General features: G+C 40.5%; 1 protein-coding gene across 10 annotated transcripts in view; it reads left to right on the top strand.

Moving 5' to 3' along the window:
- The window catches only part of KIF13A (kinesin family member 13A), a 94,710-nt gene that overhangs the window by 70,249 nt on the left and 9,454 nt on the right, over positions 1-15,007 (top strand). For all 10 annotated transcript variants that reach the window (XM_081057679.1, XM_081057684.1, XM_081057687.1 and 7 more), the window contains 11 exons: positions 77-176; positions 1,433-1,559; positions 3,188-3,243; positions 4,553-4,677; positions 4,930-5,106; positions 5,818-5,910; positions 6,061-6,217; positions 7,192-7,265; positions 11,249-11,296; positions 13,219-13,324; positions 14,479-14,630. In XM_081057679.1, the coding sequence (XP_080913805.1) occupies positions 77-176; positions 1,433-1,559; positions 3,188-3,243; positions 4,553-4,677; positions 4,930-5,106; positions 5,818-5,910; positions 6,061-6,217; positions 7,192-7,265; positions 11,249-11,296; positions 13,219-13,324; positions 14,479-14,630 (1,215 nt within the window). The remainder of the gene's footprint in view (positions 1-76; positions 177-1,432; positions 1,560-3,187; positions 3,244-4,552; positions 4,678-4,929; positions 5,107-5,817; positions 5,911-6,060; positions 6,218-7,191; positions 7,266-11,248; positions 11,297-13,218; positions 13,325-14,478; positions 14,631-15,007) is intronic.

The following is a 15,007-nucleotide window of genomic DNA, read 5'->3' as shown; positions in this document are numbered from 1 at the left end:
ATAAACATCTTCTTTTAATACAAGAAATAGTTGTCTGTGTACTCTACAGAGAAATGCTTTCCTTCCCTGATGTCAGGAAGAAGACTTAAACTGTGTAAGAGAGAGGTGGTCTGATGCACTCATTAAACGGCGAGAATATTTAGATGAACAGATTAAAAAAATCAGCAATAAGAAAGGTATGTGAGATTAAACTCTTTCCTGGAAGTAGCTTTCTTACTTGTAGACAATGGTAGTAGACTGCTTTCTTCCCTTCATTGAAAAATAGTATTTTTTTTAACCTTGTAATGATTATAGATCTTAGTGAATCATATTGTATAGTGTTGGTTTAAGAAGGCTCTGAAATTGAAAGTAATGAAGTTTCATAAAACTCTCAGTTAACTGTGACATTAAATGTTAAACTCAAATTTTGTTTTAATGACTGAAGATATGATCAATAAAACAGTATGTCGATAATGCAGTATTCCAGGCTCAGAACTTGGGACTGACAGCAGCTAAAAGGTCCCTTGTGAAACCACAACACTTGGCAGGTCAGCCCCAGCTCCTGTTGGCCAGTAGCCATGCACTCAGCTAGTTCAGAGTAGCCTGAAGCTGGCCTACAGCTCCACCCACCACCACCCCATCCAACGATGCAGATTGCTTATGCTGGCAATGGCATCTGGGATTTCAAAGTAGCAGTATTCTCTTAAAAGCCTCAGGCTCTCATCCTGACGTTATGATCCACTCATTGTGGTTAACTGTGCACCAAAGGACACATTGCAGATGTTAATCCATGTCACGTAGAAGTTAGCAAAAAGTCTCCCTCGGTGAAACATCTTCACTCAACGTTCTTGGGGTCAGTATGTGTCTGTGTTCCACCTGCTCGTGAAAACTCACATAGACTGTGCCCAGCTTGCTCCAAAGTTGGATTATGAATAAGAGGATTTCAAAATATATCAAATCCCGTTCATAATGAACATGAAGGAAAATAAAGTTAGTTTTCCAGAGTGAGGTAAATGGTATTTTGTAATCCTCTATCTTTATAAACTGGTGTATAGTTTTATAAAGTGGTGTCACATCCATTATTTCATGTGACCCTTCCAACAAGTGCATGAAGTGGATTCTTGTATTATCCCTTTTTGACAGATCAGGAAACTGGACTCAGCTGTTGAATAGCTTTCCCAAATTACAGAGCCAGTACAATAATCCAAGTCTTCTAATGCCTGTTCCAGCGCCCTTTCTACTCTTCCTGGTTTATGGTCTGTTAAACTAGTATTGTAGTCTCTGAGCACGCCTAGGTGCTAAGGCTTCAATTACAAAGTGTCAGTTCCTTGTTAGAATCGTAGTTGATGTTGAAGCCATGTGTGGATATCAGGAAGTAAAAACCTACTTGGTTTTAATGTAGAAATTGTGCTTTCTCCCTCCGTGTTGCTCATCCCCTCGTTTTGTCCCACAGAGAAAACGGAGGATGATGTGGAGCGGGAAGCACGGCTTGTGGAGCAGTGGGTGGGGCTGACCGAGGAAAGGAATGCTGTGCTGGTGCCAGCGCCGGGCAGCGGGATCCCCGGGGCGCCCGCTGACTGGTGAGTCTTTCTTCTGTGCAAGCCTCACAGGTTGGTGCGGATGGCCTGTGGAAAGAGTCATGCGAGTGACTTTCTAGGGTTGTCGCAGGAAATGTGAAATATCGTGAGCTGCTCCGGAAAGGGCCACTCATCTCTGGTGCTGTGTTCCTTTTGTGCCTCCCCACCACAGCCAGCTTCCTCTCACGGGAAGCCAGACAGCATTTCTGGCCTGGCCAGGAATCAGATACCACACTTCTCCATTCCTCTGCATGAGCAACTTGGACATGGGTAGTGATTTCCAAAAAGTCTCTTACTTTGGCTCCAGAGGAGGGGGTTCCAGGCTGTGCTTGAACAGGGCAGAAAACCTATCTCTTTATTTGCCCTCGTGCTTTCTTAGTTTGATCACCAACATACAGTCACCGCTTAAGCACTACATAAACTACGATCAGTCGATTGATCTGTCAGTCCTGATGCTCGAAAGAAACAGTGTGGTAGCCTAGACTCTGGAGTCAAGTAGGTCTGGATTTAGCTTCTGGCTAGAGCTCTTAACTTGCCTTAACTTCTCTGTTAAATTTCCTTAGCTTTATTCCTAGTCTATTAACAGAGCTATCTTTTTGGTACTGTTGTAAAGATTAGAGATAATATGTATTTAAAATACTTTATTATAGTGCCCATTCATTAAATGGTAAATACTAGTGCTTCTTATTCTTATTATAAGAATATGTCCTAGGCATTAAAGAGAAATCCGATTTCTTTTTAACACAAAATGTATGTGCTCAGATAATCTTGGATCGGCATAGAAACATTAGTGATGTTAACTTGTGTCTGTAATTGATTTCATGATGTTATTACAAAACTAGAAAATCTGAATTGGCAGGCACATAATTTGTAACCTGATGTTTGTCCCAGCAGATTCTCCTCTTGTGGGGGATTCCTATAGGCTACATGCTGTGTGTCAGCCAGCCAGCCACTTGTTGTAAACAGCCAGCTCAATCCCAGTCGTGTTCTGCTCCATGAGGCCCACTTTGGATAGTTCTTCCATCAGTCTCTTTCATTTGAGGTGTTTCCAAACTTCAGATCATCTTGAGTGTTTGGAAAATTAGTGTCCTGGATCCCATTCCTAGTTATTCTGATTTGGAAGCAAAAGGATGGGGACAGGGCTTACATTTTAAGAGGCCCCATGCACTGAGTCTGCTGCAGATGGGCCAGTTTTTGACAAAACACTGCTTTGGTCTGTTTTATACACAACCTTACCTCCTTTCACACATCTTTTATTCTGTCCTCCTTTGAGCTTTTAAAACATTCCCCCTTTTGTTCATTTCCCCTGGGTTCTGACCCTGTCCTTGTGTCCACCCCTCACAAATTCCATCTGTTTTTTTCCATTACTAGAATTGTTTTTAGAAAAGTTTCAAATAATCTTTGTTTCAATTAATTATATGTAATTCATATAACTGGTAGTTCTTCACATAAGTCACCCAATTCCCATGATTTTTGTGATTAGGAACATCAAGAAATGTGAAAATATTTCATGAATAGAACCTGTATTGCCACAGTAGATCTCCTCTGCGTCTGTTTCTCTTTGGTGTCTGGTATCTAACAAGGCGTAAAATGCATATTTGGTTATGATTAAGTTTTGTTCTTAAATTTAGGATCCCACCACCTGGAATGGAAACCCACATACCAGTCCTCTTCCTTGATTTGAATGGTAAGTAGACCCTGACGTTCCAGTGGATATCACATTTAATTAAGGTTTGTAAGCTATTCTGACCCATATGATTTTGTTCCTTAAATCACTGTGCTAATTTCTCATATGCCACGTCAGGTGACATTTTTAGTCCAACCAAATATACACAACCGTGTCATGTAGGATCACTAGAAGACCGATGTGGGTATTTAGCCTTAAAAAGAGAGCACTTGGGAGTTTGAGAACTGCACATAGAAACATTAAAGCAACTATTTATTACTCTAAAACATGAATGCACATAGGAGTGACCTGAGAAAGTAATCACCCTCAGATTCTCAATCTTTAAGCGTTGCCAAGGGCCTGAGAATCTGCATTTCTGACTAGGGCTCTTTGCTCCCCACCTGCAATAGTATTGATACCATACCAGGATCATATTTTCACCCTTCATTAAGGGTTGCCCTTTATTATAGCAATTAGATCAAACCTGGGCGAACCTAGAGTAATGCTTTTCCATGTTCGAGCAGTAAAATTCCTTTTCAAAACGAAATTTTAAATGGAACCCCACGTTCAGAAGACAAAGGCAGGGTTGCTGAGTTTGAAGGTGGGTGGGCTCTGGCAGGTCCTTCTGCAGGATCCTGGGTATCCTTAGTACATAGCCTGAAAACCGCTCTTGTGGAGGGAAGACCAATAGTGGAAGGAGGAAGGCAAGCGGGGCTTGGCTTTGGCCCTTTATTTGGAGAATATGTAAAAGCCTAGCAGTTGACTATGTGCTCGTGAAGTGGTGAATCCTGTTATCGGAGGTGCGCAAGTGAAAGCGGGATGATCACTCCCAGAGATTTGTGCAGGGTGAACCCCGTACTGGGTAGGGCATTGGAAGGAGATGACCTGCAGATTTGTCCCAAGTGCTCAGAACGTTGATTCCAAATTGATAATTTACCTTCTCCAGTCTCTAATTTAGTGCAAGTTATGTAAGTAGGATAACAAACACCAGGTTACAGGAGGAATTAACACCAGAAAGCAGTGAAAGTCTAAGGTGTGTTTATGTAGTGAAAACGTTTGCTCCTAGGACTATGTATAAAATATATGCAGTCCATTTTACAGGAGACTCACAAAGGCTTCTTTTTGGCTCCCATAGTTGTTTCTGTAAAGGATAAAAGGTGTTGTGGATACTGAAGTGTCTATTTCAACTGCAGGATAAGGAATAAAAGAAAAAAATTAAAATATGTTACATATAAACTTCGTCTTTATAAAGCATATTTTAAAATGTCTGGTGCTTAACTAAAAACTTGACTCTTCCTCGCTTTCGTTTCTGTGCCCTGGACTTGGTTAGCGGATGACCTGAGTGCCAGTGAGCAGCTCGTGGGCCCCCATGCATCGGGCGTGAACTCCATCCTACCCAAGGAGCATGGCAGCCAGTTTTTCTACCTGCCCATCATAAAGCACAGTGATGAGGAGGTAATTGGCCCGAAGGTTTTTTTGAAGGGCTTCACGTTAGTGCACATGACTGTGGGCCTCTCTGTCCATTAAACTTCTATGGTCTGGGAACTTCAAAACATAGAACTTGTGTGTTGTCATTCAAAAAAGGTGAGGGGAAATATCTGTGATTCATTTGAGTTGCATTTATATTCTCTCTCCAGTGTGTGATGTATAGCTGGTACACCTGAGTTGCGTCTTGTTTCCATCTCCCCATCCTTCTCTCTATCTCAGGTTTCAGCCACAGCCTCCTGGGACTCCTCGGTGCATGATTCCGTTCACTTGAATAGAGTCACCCCCCAGAATGAAAGGATTTACCTGATAGTGAAGACCACAGTCCAGCTCAGCCACCCGGCAGCTATGGAGTTAGTGTTACGCAAACGGATTGCAGCCAATATTTACAACAAACAGGTAGTAATGGGGTCTGGTTCTGCTTTTGCTTCTGTGATCTCCAAGTTTTCTCCTTCTCCTTATCTCAAAGTAGTGTTTTATGGTGTTAACACAGTGGGCGTGCAGATTGTTACCACGCTGGCCAAGTTCCGGTCTGATTCTCATTTATGGAACATAATGGAGCCTGAGGATAGCAGAGGAAAATGTCCACCACCAAAGGACTTTTCCACGTTGACCGATCTGAGACCCATAATCCCAGGTGGCAGTGGAGCTGTGGCATTTCACTGTTTGAAAAGGGTTAAGTGCCAGGTCCATGCAGAGTAATGACAAACCAGGGCAGAATGCAGTATCCAAATCAATCACTATCTGGATGCCTCCCCAGATCTCATCTCAGAGGTGCTGATCCTGTCCATTTTTCTTCTGATTGTGCCAGGAAAGACTGATTAAATCCTGACGAGATCTAAAGGAAGGCAGCAATTGGAGAGAGAAGCAACTACAAACGAAACCCCTGAATAGGCTGCACATTCTGTAATCTGCCCAAATAACAGCTGGACACTAGTGTCCGTCGGGGGTGGACACAAGGATATTTTGGTTCCCCCCCCCTTTTTTTTTCTATTTTACTGACTATTGTGTGTATTTCAAAAGCATAGTGATTGATAATGCTTTTGCAATGTAAAATACTAAATATCTTGTAGTTTCACATCACTCAACTCAGCTTTCTTTTTCTACCAGAGTTTTACCCAGAGTTTGAAGAGGAGAATATCATTGAAAAATATATTGTATTCTTGTGGTGTAACCTATGAAATAGTATCCAATATACCAAAGGTAAAATATATATATATATTTAGAACTATCAAAATATAAGTAATGAAGAATGTGTTCATTCTCAAAACTTTTAAATCATTTTCTCACTGCAGTTTTGACAAAAAATATTGTTTGTGTACAAATACTATAATCGCCTTCTTGTCGCTTTAGGCAACAGAGGAGATTGAGGACCGGGAAACTCTGGCTCTCATGGCAGCGAGGAGTGAAAATGAAGGCACGTCGGATGGAGAAACATACATTGAGAAGTACACGCGTGGCGTGCTGCAGGTGGAGAACATTCTGAGCCTTGAACGGCTCCGGCAGGCAAGTAACTGAAATGTCTGGACCAGAGGAGTCACCAGCCTTCACCCCAAATGGACCAAGATGAATTTACTGAGCAAACACCTTCTCTCTAAGTCTATCTGAGAAAGAAAACTTGTGGAGCGATCTCATTAGACAAAAGTTACTTTGACAAAATAATAAGAAAAATTAAAATAATGACCACATCATTGAATACCTTTTATATGAGCTCTGTGCCTAAGCAATTTAGCTATATTAGTTTGTTTAATCTACAAGGTAATCCTATGAAGTCCATACTGTTATAATCCCCATTTGTAAGTGAGAAAATTAAGGCTGACAGAAGTTAGCTAACCTGCTCAAGGTTACACAGCTAGAAAGTGGTACAAAGTCAGATATGAACGGAGAATGCTTGACTCCAAAATCCATATGCTTAACGCATACTATCTCCCTAATTTTCGGATCCACATTAACTTCTGTGGCAGTGACCGGACATTCAGGTGAAAATAATCCACAAAGAAATGAAACTGTAAGATGGGAGGTGTCATTTCATACAAACAATAGTTGAAGTTATGGAAAATGTGTTTTGACCAACAAGACTAAGATTGGCATCTGTCAGAAAAATCTTCCTTTAGTGAAAGTCCCACCTGAATTGCTGCATGAGGAAAACACAAACCACCTAAAAGTTGATTGTAGTTTTGCAAGTGAAATATATAGCCAGAGGTATTTCTTCTGCCCACCTATATAAAAAAATCCACAACATATAAATGTCTTTACTTCAGCAGTTTTCCTGGTTTTATTTACGAAAATGGTTTTTGATAGATTAAGAAAAAAAAAATTTAGCGGGTACAAAAAATATTCTAGTTTTGTAAATGTGGGGGACCAAGTAGTGTATAGGATTGAAGTGATCTTCATTTGTGTATTTTTGCAATCATTCACAATGTGCATGTATTACTTTTGTCATCAAAGGAGAAAACTAAATGTCATTTTTGACTTTACAGGCAGTCACAGTCAAAGAAGCACTTTCCACCAAAGCTCGGCACCTGCGGAGGAGCCTCAGCACACCAAACGTGCATAATGTGAGCACACCCTGCCAGGGTCTGCGGCTTGCGTGATGTGTCTCGGGTTGGGGTGCAGCACATGAGGGGACCTGAAATTGGCGTTTACAGGCAGGGTAGAATATTTGGCACTTGTGTGGGCATCCCCAAGTGCCACACCTGCTCCTCTGTGTGTTCTAGGGAAGCACATCAGAGAGCACAGCTATGTAACATCTTACAAATAGGAGACAGAGAAAATGAGAGAGCGAGAGCTATTCTTAGGAAATTTGTAGCTAGTATTAAAAAGAAGAGTAAAAAATTGGGGGAACAATCATGTGTCTTAAAATGGAAAGAAAGTCCACCTATGAAATCTTCTGCGTCCCCCCCCCCCAGAAAAAAAAGAACATAAATCTGAACACGACTCCCTAGATGTAACTACTAATATTTACAAGGGGCAGAGAAAATTGTTAAATGACACCACAGGGATTCAATCAGTAACATCCCGTTTGTGGAAAACTTTACAGGAAAAATGACCTAGCGAAAAGGGAAAACTCATAAATTAAAAGAGATTTGCAATCTATATCATCCAATTGCAATGTATGTACTATTTTGATACCCATTCAAAAGTAACTGTGAAAATGTTTAAAAGAGAGGAGAGGGATTTCTTATTTTTAAGAAAGAGAAATATTTATGGATAAAAGTTTTTTAAGTTAGTAAAAGAAAACAAAAATTTTAAAAATGATACTAAATATTAGAGCAGAATTATAATAAACTTCAATGAAGAAGGAAATAAGATTAGAACAGACGTGTATGGGATAGAAAACAAACAATACAAAGAATCAATAAAACTGAAGTTTTTTGAAAAGACTGGTCAAATGGACTGACTTCTAGTTAAGATTGTTGGGGGCCAAAAAAAAAAAATATGAGAACATACAAATATTGGAAATAAAAAGGGGCTTATTACTACAGAGAGAACAAACAGAGATTTAGACATCATAAGAATAAACCCTGAATAATGTTATGTCAGTAAATGTAAAAGCTTAAACAGAGGAAACTTTCTACAAAAACAGAATAAAAAAGAAGTAAAAAATCTGAATCTAGTTATCACCATAAAGAAGACCTTAACTCATGGAGAGCGAATGACTATGTTCATTGATGGGAATGCACAATAACAAAAAATTGGCACATCTCCTTAAACTGAGCTATACATTCCCAGCATAATTTCTTTTAAGATTTGATAAGCTGATCCTAAAATTCCTATGGAAGAGCACAGTTGAAGGTGCACATACCTTATCTTTGGCCAGAGATTCCATGCTTTAATATATGCTCAGAGATTCTCATAGATACACAGGCTGTATTTAGAACTAAAGGATGCTGAAATAGTTCACATGTCAGTACTGGCAGGATGCAGCTAGACTGGTACTGAGGGGCAGCAACAACATTTATCTCATCATAGTTTGTCATAGAAACAAATTAGAAGGAGTCTGGTTGTCCATCTAGACTAGAAAAAATAGTTAGACTGTTGAGAAAGATCTTAAGTAGTAAGATACCACTTTATATGAATCATCCTGTATGGGAATAGTAAACCCCAGATTTAGGGTAGTCATTGTTGCTGGGGAGGGTGGAAAAAAGGAAGAGGGGACCAGTCAAGATGTTGGAGTAGGTAAATGCTATGTTTACCTCCTTTCACAACTGCATCAAAATTACAACCAAACTACAGAACAGCCATTGAGAATCACCTGAATTCTAGCTGAACTGAAGCCCTGGAACTAAGGACATACAAAAGAAGCCACCTGGACACTGGTAGGAGGAGCCGAGACGTGGACCTGGCTGGTCCCACACCTGCATGTGACCATTAAAAATCAGGAGGAATAGCTTCGCTGTGGAGGTCCCCCCTGGAGGAGCAAGGGGTCCCAGCCCCACACCTGGCTACCCAGACCAAGGTTCCAGTGCCAGGGAGAGAAGTCCCCATAACTTTTAGATGTAAAAACTAGCGGAGATTGTGGCTGAGTTAGACGAGGGTGGCTGCAGACCCAGGTGCTCCCTTTGTTTAAAGATTTTTATTAAAAGATATAGCTAACATACAACATTATATCACTTTGAGGTGTTTATGACAGTTGTTTAACTTCTGTATGCCTAAAGAAGTGATCACCATAAGTCCAGCAACCATCTGACACCATACTATGCTTTCACAATATTACTGACTATATTCCCCATGCTGTAAAGCCACTCCTCTTAAAGGGCCTGCACTCGGACTTACTCTGAGCTCTAGCTCTGGCGCAGGGGCTCAAAAGACACCAGGGACATTAGACAGGAACTGAATTGTCTGGCTTTGGGGCGAGGAGTGGAGGGGCAGCTTTCTCCAGGAGGGAGGAGCTGGCAGAAGTCATTGTTTCTTTGTTGAACTGTTCCCCCTCCCAGTGTGCAGATGCCATATCTGAGTCTCCATCAACCTGGCTGATGCCATTTGCCCTTCCCTGGGAATCCCTGTGACCTCGACCCATATAACTTTCAGGCACATCCAAACTGCTTCCAGTGGCTTTTCCATACAAACAGCCTGCTTTGGCTGATCTTTCCTAAAGTCTCTTAAACCCAGGCAAGTAGCATCTGGCATCAGTGTGTCCTGTACCCCTAGCTGAGCAGCCCTCAGCCCAGCACTAATGACAGCCAGCCTCGGTTTGTGGCTTGCCTCTCGAGGTACCTCCAACTCCAGTGCAGGCAGAGGCCATCTGCAGATTGCTTTGTGGCTCATGCCAGGTGGCCCCAGACAGGGCACAGGCTACACCTAAACTTGGCCTTTGGCAGGGACCCTCCCAGGAGGCCCATGGGATGGCACATCCAGTAGTCATCTTGGACTGAGCCACAGTATTACCCAGTCACCTCTCAAAATGACACACCCAAAGGGCAGACTGTGCAGCCACCAGAATTTTACTAAAGCGAATCCTGCTCCGTAGGGTCACCCTCTGTACCATAGCTCCTGCAGTGTAGTCATGTCATGGCCACTCCTCACAACCAATCAACTTGAGGGTCAATCCCTCTCTTTGATATGTGAACAGCAACCAAGGCTCAGCTACCACAGGGCACACACAACCCAAATATGGGACACACCTGGGGTGAAATTAAGATATTTCATGAAAATGGAAACAACAGCAACCAAAAGCAAGGGTAGCAGTACTTATAAGAGACAACAGAGACTTTAAAACAAAGACTATATAACGAGAGACAAAGAAGGACCCAGTGATTTCACTTCTGGGTATTTATCCAAAGAAACCCAAAATGTTATTTTGAGAGGACGTGTGCATCCGTATGTTCACTGCAGCATTGTTTACAATGGCCAAGATGTGGAGGCGGCCTGGGTGTCTATCAGTGGATGAATGGATAAAGAGGAGGTGGTACATATATACAATGGAATATTGCTCAGCCAGGGAAGGGAATGCGTTCTTGCCGTCTGCAGAGGCGTGGATGGACCTGGAGGGGATTGTGCTGAGTGGAGTATGTCAGACAGAGTAAGGCAAATGCGATATGATTTTGCTTGTATGTGTAATCTAAAGAACAATATAAACAAATAGACAAAACAGAAACAGTCTTGATACAGAGAACATTTTGATGGTTGCCAGATGGGAGAGGTTTTAGGGGGAAATGTCGAAAAAAGGGGAAGGGATTAAGTAGAAATTGGTAGTTACAAAGTAGTTATGGGGATGAGTATAGCATAAGGAATGTAGTCCATAATAGGGTAATAACTATGTGTAGTGCCAGGTGGCTATAGACTAGTCAGGGGGATTACTTCTTAAATTAAATAAATGTCTACCCACTATACTGTACACCTGAAATTAATATAAAGTAATATCGAATGTCAACTGTACTTCAAAATTAAAAGGGGGGTAAAAAGGTTAAATAAAAGGAAGACAGGAGACTGTCATACAGGCTTCACACGTATGTGTGACATATTTCTTTATATGTGTATATATTAAATTTATGTTAAATATATAAACCATATTGATTAAAAAAAATCCATTTTCTTATAGGTCTCCTCCAGTCGACCGGACCTTTCTGGCTTTGATGAAGATGATAAGGTATGTATCTTCGGGCATTGCTGGGTTATTAGCAGACTCTAAATCTGGCAAATTAGGGAATCTTGGGTGTTTTTAAAATACATGGATTTCTCATCTTAATTTTATGTAGAGCATTGTCTCCACATGTCCATTTCCAAGTTCAAATACTTGAGGTGAAATTGCTGTGCGCTCTCAGTGTTACATTGTGGAGGACATAATCTAGCATGATACGACTTTCCATACCAGGAGAATACCATACATAATTGAATGTGTGGTTATGAGTCTACCTCTATAAACGATTTAGGAACATATTACGTCCACCCAAGCAACATCATAATTATTTCAAATGGGTAAAATTAGGGGTTAAAATTAAGGGTCTTTTACAATGTCACCATATTCAGCCAATATTTCTTAAACATGTATCATTGTAAGTTACCAAGCTAGGGACTGTGGATGATTTGGAGTATAAACACAGAATATGTCCTACACAAATTTCAAATCTAGTCCTTAGTGGCAACCAACTCCGGAGAAGTTGAAGTAAAATAAGCTTGTATGCTAGATAAGAGGAGTTTTCTCCCTTCAGTATAGCAACATCTTATGACAGTTTGATGCTTTTAAATCTCAGGTATATGTACAAGGTGTGATCAAACAATACGGTGATGGTTTAAATAAAAAAAATTACACAGGGCCATGAATCCCCCTCAAAATCCCCCCCACCCCCACACTTCAAACACAGTTATCCCATCGTTCTTGCCATTTTCTGAAGCAGTTCTGGAAGTCCTCCTTCATGAGTGTCTTTAGTTGTGCTTTGTGGCTGCTTCAATGTCCTGTATCATTTTGACTTTGGGGAAGAGCCAGAAGTCTCACGGGGCCATATCCAGTGAATAAGGTGGATGAGGACACACTAATGTTTTCATTTGACAGAAATTGCCACATACCAGAAGCTATGTGTGACACGGAGCGTTGTCATGATGGAAGATGATTTACAGCACACTTTAAAGCACACCTCTCAACCGTAGCTCACACCTGACTGACAGCACTGAACAAGTTGAAACTTGTCACACATTGTTATTAAGGTTCGACGTGCTGCTTTCCCTATTGAAGATCCCTGCCTTTCCATTGGATGGCATTCGGCAGCAGCATTCACTGTATTTTGTGATCACACTGGAAAGGCTCTGTGTCACACATCGCTTCTGGTATGGCAATTTCTGTCAAATAAAACCATTATCGTGTGTCGTCATCCACCTTATTCACTGGCTCTGGCACCGTGCGACTTCTAGCTCTTCCCCAAAGTCAGAATGATTCAGGACATTGAGGCAATCAGGACAGTGCAACTAAAGACACTCACGAAAGAGGACTTCCAGAGCTGCTTCAGAAAGTGGCAAGATGATGGGATAAGTGTGTTCAAAGTGAGGGGAGTATTTTGAGTGGGATTACTGGCAGTCTGCATCAATTTTTTAAAAAATTTAAACATTCACCGTATATTTTGATCATACCTCATAGAGTAACCATACCACCAAGTTTGCCTGGAGCAGTCCCAGCTTATGCCTGCTACCCGGGTAAAATTATTAATGGAACCATTTCACTCTGAAAAGTGTTTCAGCTTGTTCTTAAATTTTCCAGTCACCTTATGTGCATACCAAATTCATAAAAGTGACAGCTTCTGGGGATGGAGGAAGATGAGTGGGACCTGTATGTCACTGTGTTTATAATGATTTATTAAATCTTGAACAAATACAATAAAATATTATCATCAGTCAGTCACTCTAGGTGTATCTTGGGTGCGATAGTACTTACCATATTCAGCCCTTTTTTGTGTTTAATACATTTCATTTAAAAATAGAGTACATACTGTGACTGAAAATAGAAAAACCTCAAATCTGATCTTTATTTCTCATTTTAGAGGAAATTAATTACAGTTTGACCCATATTTTAACTTCTAGGGTTGGCCAGAGAACCAGTTAGACATATGTGACTACAGCTCCAGTTACCAAGATGTAGCATGTTATGGAACTTTACCCAGGGATTCACCTCGAAGGAGTAAAGAAGGTAGTGGTGATACTGTTTTTCTGTATTATTTCTTTATAATTTCTTAGAAAAGGCATGGGGTAAAATTCTCTTTTAGATGGCGTGTAATAAAATAGGAGGCTGAAATTCTAGTTTGCTAGGTGATCCGAAACTATCTTCTTGAATAGAACATATTATGTTCACTTACTTGATTTATTTTTGCTTTGTGTCCAGTGTATCTTCCAAATAATACTAGGCCTTTGTGTAACACTTTAGAATTTTCAAATCGTTCTTCATACAATATTTCCTGAGTTGCACATCAATTTTGAGATGCACAGAAATCTTATTACATTATGATTAGACTTCATTCTTTACCAAAAGAATACCACCTCTGTCATGGTTTTGTACTCAAAGGATGTTTTAGGAGAACACGTCTCTTAATCCTAAAGCAATTTTAGAAATGATACCAGAAAGGAGTTTAATCAATGACAGCATTATTATTACCTTACTATATGATCTTTCAGTGCCATGAAGGGAACAGCATTGTTCGGATATGTAAATCGACGCTATTACTTTAATCCTTAGTACTAGCGAATTGGGGAGAAAATATAGGCGGAAGAAAAGAGGCCCGAAAATGTAAGAAATGAGTAAAAGCAAGAAAGAGGAATTATTCTTCCTTAGTCATTTGGAGCAGGGTGGCTTGAGGAAAAAAGGGGCTTACAAGAAAATTTATACAGTATTCATTTGTTATTTATTGTGGCTTTACTTGCTCTCTGCAGTGAAAGGTACAAAAGTTGCCATTATTGATTTTACAATCTAACTGGACACAATACGTATATGTCATTGTCATGAAATAAGTTGAATGACAATGTGCCAAAATGCGTGTGCCAACAGTAAGGGCTATGAGGATTCAGAGACTCAAAATCAGCATGTGTCAAAGTTGGTCTGGTAACTGGCGCTTAAGCTACGTCTTGAAAAGAGGGTAGAAAATTTGGTTTCTGCTTTCTTTGATGACTCTGTGACTTTGTAGTTTTATCTCCATTCTTGCTTACCTCTGTTTTAATTCTTAGCTAAATATTAGCATATTGATTGCTTAGTGATACCAGATATTCCTGTGGCTAGGTTATGCCCTCATTTCCTGTGTACTGATTGAAGTGCTCTGTGCCTAGAAACCTATGCCTTTTTGTCTTCCACAGGTTGTACGTCAGAGAATCCTCATGCCTTAACAGTCAGCCCTTTTAAAGCATTCTCTCCTCAGCCACCAAAGTTTTTCAAGCCCCTAATGCCTGTTAAAGAGGAACATAAGAAAAGGATAGCTCTTGAAGCAAGACCTCTTTTAAGCCAAGAGGTAAATGCTTGACTTGTCCGTACCGTGTAAAATAGAATGGAAGTGTGTTGCCTGTGGAGAAGTAACAATTTGCATTAACAAGTTTGATGCTGCGTGTGGACATGTATGGGTCCACTCCATGGGTCCCATCTGGAGTACCTCTTTCTCAGGCACGCAGGGTCGTGGCAGAATTTCATTTGTTGTTATTGCTGTTGTTTTCTTTGTGTTGATGGCTTTTCAAAGTATTTTTATCTTTCGAGTGAGAAAGAGGTGTTCCTGAGGTGTTTTGAAAATATTAAAGGTTTTTTTGTGTTGTTTTTTTTTTTTTTTTTTTTTTGTATTTGATAAAACCAGTTATGTTATTTGCCATAGAATCTGTATAGTCTTGTCTGATTTCA

This window comes from Rhinolophus hipposideros, assembly GCF_964194185.1.
Source record: "Rhinolophus hipposideros genome assembly, chromosome: 8".
Taxonomy (NCBI): domain Eukaryota; kingdom Metazoa; phylum Chordata; class Mammalia; order Chiroptera; family Rhinolophidae; genus Rhinolophus; species Rhinolophus hipposideros.
The sequence above is the reverse complement of the archived record's forward strand: the minus strand, read 5'-3'. Positions and strand labels throughout refer to the sequence as shown.